Source organism: Hyperolius riggenbachi, chromosome 8 (assembly GCF_040937935.1).
Source record: "Hyperolius riggenbachi isolate aHypRig1 chromosome 8, aHypRig1.pri, whole genome shotgun sequence".
NCBI classification, from domain to species: Eukaryota; Metazoa; Chordata; class Amphibia; order Anura; family Hyperoliidae; genus Hyperolius; species Hyperolius riggenbachi.
In genome coordinates, this window is record NC_090653.1 from 2,138,976 (window position 1) to 2,147,321 (window position 8,346).

The 8,346-nt window shown below is 48.2% G+C and overlaps 1 protein-coding gene across 5 annotated transcripts in view; it reads left to right on the forward strand.

Moving 5' to 3' along the window:
• The window catches only part of BCORL1 (BCL6 corepressor like 1), a 203,831-nt gene extending 195,953 nt beyond the window's left edge, over positions 1-7,878 (forward strand). For all 5 annotated transcript variants that reach the window (XM_068249975.1, XM_068249976.1, XM_068249974.1 and 2 more), the window contains one exon: positions 6,455-7,878. In XM_068249975.1, coding sequence (XP_068106076.1) covers positions 6,455-6,725 — 271 coding nt within the window. In that variant the 3' untranslated portion in view covers positions 6,726-7,878. The remainder of the gene's footprint in view (positions 1-6,454) is intronic.
• Positions 7,879-8,346: the final 468 nt, after the last annotated feature.

An 8,346-nucleotide genomic window follows, 5' to 3' on the forward strand; every position in this document is an offset into this window, starting at 1 on the left:
ATGCCTTCCTCTGAGTGAGTCTGGAATTATGATCCCTTCCTCTGAGTGAGTCTGGAATTATGATGCCTTCCTCTGAGTGAGTCTGGAATTATGATCCCTTCCTCTGTGTGAGTCTGGAATTATGATGCCTTCCTCTGAGTGAGTCTGGAATTATCATGCCTTCCTCTACGTGAGTCAGGAATTATGATGCCTTCCTCTGAGTGAGTCTGGAATTATGATCCCTTCCTCTGTGTGAGTCTGGAATTATGATGCCTTCCTCTGAGTGAGTCTGGAATTATCATGCCTTCCTCTACGTGAGTCAGGAATTATGATGCCTTCCTCTGAGTGAGTCTGGAATTATGATGCCTTCCTCTGAGTGAGTCTGGAATTATGATCCCTTCCTCTGAGTGAGTCTGGAATTATGATGCCTTCCTCTGAGGGAGTCTGGAATTATGATGCCTTCCTCTGAGTGAGTCTGGAATTATGATCCCTTCCTCTGAGGGAGTCTGGAATTATGATCCCTTCCTCTGAGGGAGTCTGGAATTATGATCCCTTCCTCTGAGGGAGTCTGGAATTATGATGCCTTCCTCTGAGGGAGTCTGGAATTATGTTTCCTTCCTCTGAGTGAGTCTGGAATTATGATCCCTTCCTCTGTGTGAGTCTGGAATTATGATGCCTTCCTCTGAGTGAGTCTGGAATTATCATGCCTTCCTCTACGTGAGTCAGGAATTATGATGCCTTCCTCTGAGTGAGTCTTGAATTATGATGCCTTCCTCTGAGTGAGTCTGGAATTATGATCTCTTCCTCTGAGTGAGTCTGGAATTATCATGCCTTCCTCTGAGTGAGTCTGGAATTATGATGCCTTCCTCTGAGTGAGTCTGGAATTATGATGCCTTCCTCTGTGTGAGTCTGGAAATATGATCCCTTCCTCTGAGTGAGTCTGAAATTATGATCCCTTCCTCTGAGTGAGTCTGGAATTATGATGCCTTCCTCTGAGGGAGTCTGGAATTATGATGCCTTTCTCTGAGTGAGTCTGGAATTATGATGCCTTCCTCTGAGTGAGTCTGGAATTATGATCCCTTCCTCTGAGTGAGTCTGGAATTATGATGCCTTTCTCTGAGTGAGTCTGGAATTATGATCCCTTCCTCTGAGTGAGTCTGGAATTATGATGCCTTCCTCTGAGTGAGTCTGGAATTATGATGCCTTCCTCTGAGTGAGTCTGGAATTATGATGCCTTCCTCTGAGTGAGTCTGGAATTATGATGCCTTCCTCTGAGTGAGTCTGGAATTATGATGACTTCCTCTGAGTGAGTCTGGAATTATGATGCCTTTCTCTGAGGGAGTCTGGAATTATGATCCCCTCCTCTGAGGAAGTCTGGTATTTAGGATCCCTCTGGCTCCTATAGCGACTTCCCATGCTGTCCTCCGGCCTTTTGTTACTAGCGACCTGCCAAAGATTACCAATGAGCTTGTTATAATGATGAACCTCAGGGCCCTGCTCCTGGTCAGGCCAGAGTGTGGCCATACTGTGCCTGTATGAGTGCGGCTTTGCTTGCACAGTGAGCTGAAGCTGCTGTGAGCTGCTGTGCAGGCACGCCGTGCTCATGTGGGTGCAGCATGGCCACGCTACTGTGTAGTCATGTTGTACTCATGTGGGTGCAGCGCGGCCACACTGCTGTGCAGCCACCCCGAGGTCATGTGGATCACCATGGCGATGTTGCTTTGCTGCCGAACCATGCTCATGTGGGTGCAGCACGGCCACGCTACTGTGCAGCCACGTCATGCTCATGTGGTGCATCACAGCCACGCTACTGTGCAGTCACGCTGTCCTCATGTGGGTGCAGCACGGCCATGCTACTGTGCAGCCACGCCGTGATCATGTGGTGCAGCACAGCCACACTACTGTGCAGCCACGCCGTGATCATGTGGTGCAGCACGGCCACGCTACTGTGCAGCCACGCCGTGATCATGTGGTGCAGCACGGCCACGCTACTGTGCAGCTACGCCGTGCTCATGTGGTGCAGCACGGCCACGCTACTGTGCAGCCACGCCGTGATCATGTGGTGCAGCATGGCCATGCTACTGTGCAGCTACGCCGTGCTCATGTAGTGCAGCACGGCCACGCTACTGTGCAGCCACGCCGTGATCATGTGGTGCAGCATGGCCATGCTACTGTGCAGTCACGCTGTCCTCATGTGGGTGCAGCACGGCCATGCTACTGTGCAGCCACGCCATGCTCATGTGGTGCAGCACTGCCACGCTACTGTGCAGCCACGCCGTGATCATGTGGTGCAACATGGCCACTCTACTGTTCAATAAACAATAGCATAAATAGTGCTTACAAGTCAATAAACACCTTATACTGAAGAGTGTAGACAATAATTGTATAAAAAGTAAAAACAAACTGAGCATAAACACCAATGCAAACAGGTGGAGCGCTCCCTGCTTATTGTAATAAGTTAATGAATACAAATAGTAAATAGGGTCAAAGCACTCAAACAGTTCAGTCTCTCCTATGTGAAAAGCGTCAGCTTCACCTTAAATTGCATATTCACCGGATCAGCTGGCCAAATGGGCCCGACAGCGCATCAGGGGTATTGGGCGCCCCTCAGCCTCCACGGCAATCTCAGCTGGGCTCTTGTCACTCCAGGCACGTCACCTCCAAAACGAGACGCTTGACATCGCGTAAAAGTGCAAGGGAACATTTCCCACCTTTATTAAAAAAGGTCAGGTAAAAACAACAGGATAACTTGCAGTAAATACATGCGGGAGTGCAAGGGTGGGGAGGCGTGGCTCCAGTATTACGTGTCAGCCATAAAAAGTATCCGCCTTGGCTCTTACCCAGAAACAACGCTGCTATGGATAGAAAAAGTCCCTGTGCCGACAGTCGCCGCGTCCGGTGACATCACACGCAGTGCCGCTCCGCCCAACGTGTTTCGTTACTATGGTAACTCATCAGGGGCTACGGAGCCTTGGATACAGCGTGCTTTATAGTGTCGCTTACAGGCGGTCATACACATAGCAGAGTCGCTGCCCTCAACAGAAAAAAACCACATAGTTCATAACAATAGATTAAACTTCACAAATGTATATAGAAGCTCTTACAGGTCTCTTAGCCACCAATAATCAATGAAGAATAAACAAAAAATGTATTACAGATAAACAATGGCACATAATATATATGCACTAATATAGTGCAATAAGCAGCTTTACCACAAGATGGCGATACAGTCAGTATGGCAGAAATAAACCTTTAGTCAGCAGATTTCACATCTGGCCGGCCATACATGGGCAACATAAGTTGTCATCAGATGGCCTGTCACAGTAAACGTATCATCAACAGGGCACCATCCCCTAAGGAGAGGCAACATGCAGATCACACCTATATTGCATAAAATAAATAGCGCCATTCCCAAACGTACCACCCCCTTCCCTTCATGACTGACACAACTTAGGGATCCTCAGGACCAAACTGATTAATCACTGCTAATATAGCCATTTAGATCGATCTCCATATTCAATCCTGCAGGCTCCAGGCATCCCATCGTGTGCATCCATTGGGTTTCCAACCTCGACACTTCACGTTTACGAGTGCAACTCCTCCAATTTACCTGAACCTTCTGAACCCCACACACTTTAAGACCATTTACACACTTGGTATGGTGGGAGGAGAAGTGGTGTCTCGAGACACTATGCTGCCGATAACCCTTCCCAATATTATATATATATGTTCACCCCATCTTTTATGGAGGGCCCTAGAGGTCCTCCCTATGTACTGGAGTCCACAAGCGCGTGACAGCAAATATACTGCATGTGCCGTTTTGCACATAATAAAGTCCCAGATTGTAAAGGTTCTTCCATTAGCACCCGAGGTAACCTCATGAGTCCTGGAGGTAAGGCCTTCCTGGCAGTCCCGGCAGCCCCTACAAGGGTAGTAACCGGCCGTTTGCCATGAATTCATTGAAGTGCGTGGGGGATCCACACAACTGGGTGCCAAGAAATCCTTCAGGTTCTTGGCACGCCTGTAAATAAAAGTGGGACGGTCGGGTATGTGCGGTCCAAGGGTCGGGTCACATCGTAGGTTGTTCCAATGCCTCCTAAAGATGTCCTCGACCTGTCTAGATTATCGACTATACCCAGACAAGAAACTAAAATCCATGCCTCGCTCAACCCGTGGTCGTGGTGCAAACGTCTGACTTCTCTCCATACCGCCACTAATTCCCTTTGTGAGTGTACTACATCAGGGTCACAGCCTTTTTCAATGAACCTCCCTGCCAACATTATAGATTGAGAATGGTAGTCTTCCAATCGAGAGCAATTTCTCCACAGACGGAGGAATTGGCCTCTGGGGAGCCCCTTAAGCCAGTTGGGATGATGGCAACTCCCAATAGGGATGTAACCATTTTCTACACACGATGGGATGCCTGGAGCCTGCAGGATTGAATATGGATATCGATCTAAATGGCTATATTAGCAGTGATTAATCAGTTTGGTCCTGAGGATCCCTAAGTTGTGTCAGTCATGAAGGGAAGGGGATGGTACTTTTGGGAATGGCGCTATTTATTTTATGCAATATAGGTGTGATCTGCATGTTGCCTCTCCTTAGGGGATGGTGCCCTGTTGATGATACGTTTACTGTGGCAGGCCATCTGATGACAACTTATGTTGCCCATGTATGGCCGGCCAGATGTGAAATCTGCTATGACTAAAGGTTTATTTCTGCCATACTGACTGTATCGCCATCTTGTGGTAAAGCTGCTTATTGCGCTATATTAGTGCATATATATTATGTGCCATTGTTTATCTGTAATACATTTTTTGTTTATTCTTCATTGATTATTGGTGGCTGAGAGACCTCTAAGAGCTTCTATATACATTTGTGAAGTTTAATCTATTGTTATGAACTATGTGGATTGCCTCTGAGGGCAGCGACTCTGCTATGCGTATGACCGCCTGTAAGCAACACTATAAAACATGCTGTATCCAAGGCTCCGTAGCCCCGATGAATTACCATAGTAACAAAACGCGTTGGGCGGAGCTACGGAGTGGCGCTGCGTGTGATGTCACCGGACGCGGCGACTGTCGGCACACAAACTCTTTCTATCCATAGCAGTGTTGTTTCTGGGGTAAGAGCCAAAGCGGATACTTTGTACGGCTGACACGTAATACTGGAGCCACGCCTCCCCACCTTGGCACGCCCGTATGTATTTACTGCAAGTTCTCCTGTTTTTACTTGACCTTTTTAATAAAAGTGGGAAACGTTCCCTTGCAATTTTACGCTATGTCAAGCGTCTCTTTTTGGAGGTGACGTGCCCGGAGTGACAAGAGCCCAGCTGAGATTGCCGTGGTGGCTGAGGGGCAGCCAATACCCCTGATGCACGCTACTGTTCAGTTACGCCGTGATCATGTGGGTGCAGCACGGCCACGCTACTGTGCAGTCACGCCATCCTCATGTGGGGTACCACAGCCATGCTACTGTGCAGCCACGCAATGCTCATGTGGGTGCAGCACGGCCACGCTACTGTTCAGCTACGCCATGCTCATGTGGTGCAGCACGGCCACGCTACTGTGCAGCCACGCCATGCTCATGTGGTGCAGCATGGCCATGCTACTGTGCAGCCACGCCGTGATCATGTGGGTGCAGCACAGCCACACTACTGTGCAGGCACACTGTGCTCATGTGGTGCAGCACAGCCACGCAATGCTCATGTGGGTGCAGCATGGCCACGCTACTGTGCAGTCACGCTGTGCTCATGTGGTGCAGCAAGGCCGTACTACTGTGCAGCCACGCCATGCTCATGTGGTGCAGCCACGCTGTGCTCATGTGGTTCAGCACGCCCACGCTTGTGCATGTAGGGGAACGCAGTGTGATGTTCTGGAGGTTCCTGGTGAGCAGTGGCAGTGTAGGTAGCTTTTGTAGGATCCAGAGGTTTCCTTCTTCCTCGGTATGTTATCTTACCCTCTTTACTGTCTTAACGTTCTCTTTAATCTCCTCTTAGCGGCTCTCATGACTGATATCTCAGTAACGGCAGAGACAGCAGTGGCTAGCACCCTTCCATTAGAGGGCGGGGCTGCTTCCTGTCCACGCCCCCATCCTTTGCATGTGATAAGTAGCAAATATTTGCCAACCTTAGTAAAGCTGTTTCTTTGTATTTGGTGTATACACTATAATGCTGGTAATACACAATGAGTTTTTTTGGCAGATTTACAGTTTGATCGATTTCAATTTACCTCCATGAGAAAATCGATCAGAAAAACTGATCAAAATCAGATCAGACCTGTCGGAAATTATCTATCAAGCCATCTATCTGCCGAAAAATACTCCTTGTGTATTCCCAGCACAAGTTTCCCGCCAGAATCTGAGATCTGGGCCTCTCTTCTGCCACGTTTTGTTTACTGTGATGTACGACTACCGAAAATATAACAAATTCTGCTGTAATGGAATATCTAATATGAGTTTCTTGTTTGCCCTGCAGACCTGGTAACTGGTTCCTCATCTCTGATGTCCTGAAGAGGCTGAAGTTGTCCTCACGGATATTCCAGGCCCGATACCCGCACTTTGAAATTGCCAGCATGCAGAAGAAAGCTTTCACCCACCAAGTTTTCAGCAGTCAGATCCTGACGCCGTCTGAGGGAGCCGATCTCTGGCCACAGGACAGTGGGGAGACCGTAGAGCTGATCAGATATGATCCGGAGCTCATGCGACTTTTGGGCTCTTCTGTAGAATTCCAATCTGCCAGCAGCTGACAAGCAAGCAGAACTTCTGTGTCAGATCCGTCAGCTGCTTAGTAGGCAATAATACGAGAGGAGGAGGCCTTAGCAATGCCAGCACTGGTGATTGGATGTCTTGGTTTTAGCGGTTTTCTCTGTTCTTTCTGCATTGGGACAGTTTTTCCATTTGGACATCAAGTTTCCGTTCGGTTGTCCAAGATATGAAATTTTGCAGCAATGGTTTCATGGTTATCATGCAAGATTCTTGGCCCTCACAGAAAGAACCATCACCCTTTCTTTCTCCATCTCTTCCACCTCATTATATGTGCTGGACAAGCATCCAATGCCTTTCCATCCGATCTCCTTCCACCCGTGGTCGATCTACCAGGAGAAAAGCTCAGAGAGGGCAACAGAGGACCTGTTGGTCGTTGCAGATCAGTGGCGACTCCATCCAGTCGCCTAACACAGAGACAATCACTTGCTGTACGAAGCAGCCCAATATCGAAGCCAAGGACAGCCAAGGAGGTGGTGGAACTGAGCAGGCCTGCTGTCCTTCCATGAATGCCAGTCCTAACCCCTAGTAAATTATTATACTGTCTAACCAGTAAGTGGGAGGATAAAGCTGGTTTGAGCCACGAGCTACCTATCTTGCCTAGAAAGCTGGTCTTCATGTCTTTTCATGAATGAGATCCCAAGCATCTAGTACGTGCTTGTCTACTGATAACCCACACGTGGCACAGGACAGCAGAATAGCCCGTGCCATGCCATCAGGAAATGCGTGGACTCTCGGAGGAATCAGGCCGTATCTGCACCACTAGACGGCTGTGGTCCTGCTTTCTGTCGTGGACAATCCATACACGACAGCATGGCTACCGATTTGGGGAGGAGGATAACGTGTGAATGAGCTCAGGGTCCCGCTGAAATCTAATGCTTCTTACTTTTTATAGAAAATTAAAATGCTAATTTTAAAGCAATTTGGAGTGAAAGGAAGATGTGTGTGACTGCTTCCTTGAAGGAAGCGGTCGGAGAGAGAGGCCGCGCCCTGGCGAGGAGAGGGCTGTGTGTCGCGCTAAACACACAGCACTTTAACTTCTTTTGGACTGAATTTTTTTCCTTTTATTGTAAATGGTACAGTTTTATTGTACGGGTGCTAAAAAAACAAAAGAAAATACAACTCAAAAAAATCAAATGATATGGCTTGGACAATCCATTATTTCACAAGAGCTTACAATCTAAAGGTGTCCATTAACGGTACAATCTCTTGAACAATAGACCATCTGATCAATCGGATCGCATAGCAATCGCATAGCATAGTATCAACCATTCTGTCTTCTGCTTTTCTTATTGATTTCACTGATTGGATTGGCTTAACAAACAATCATTTCATGCCAATTGTCAGATCTGCCGGCCAGGAGATTGTACCATTACTGGGCTCCTTAAGAGGTGAGGGAAGAGGACCTGTCCCATCAGGCTTACAATCTAAGAGGTGGGGGAGCAAAGGATACAGTAGGAGGGAAGAGGACCTGTCCCATCAGGTTTACAATGTAAGAGGTGGGGGAGCAAAGGATACAGTAGGAGGGAAGAGGACCTGTCCCATCAGGCTTACAATCTAAGAGGTGAGGGAACACAGGATACAGGAGGAGGGAAGAGGACCTGT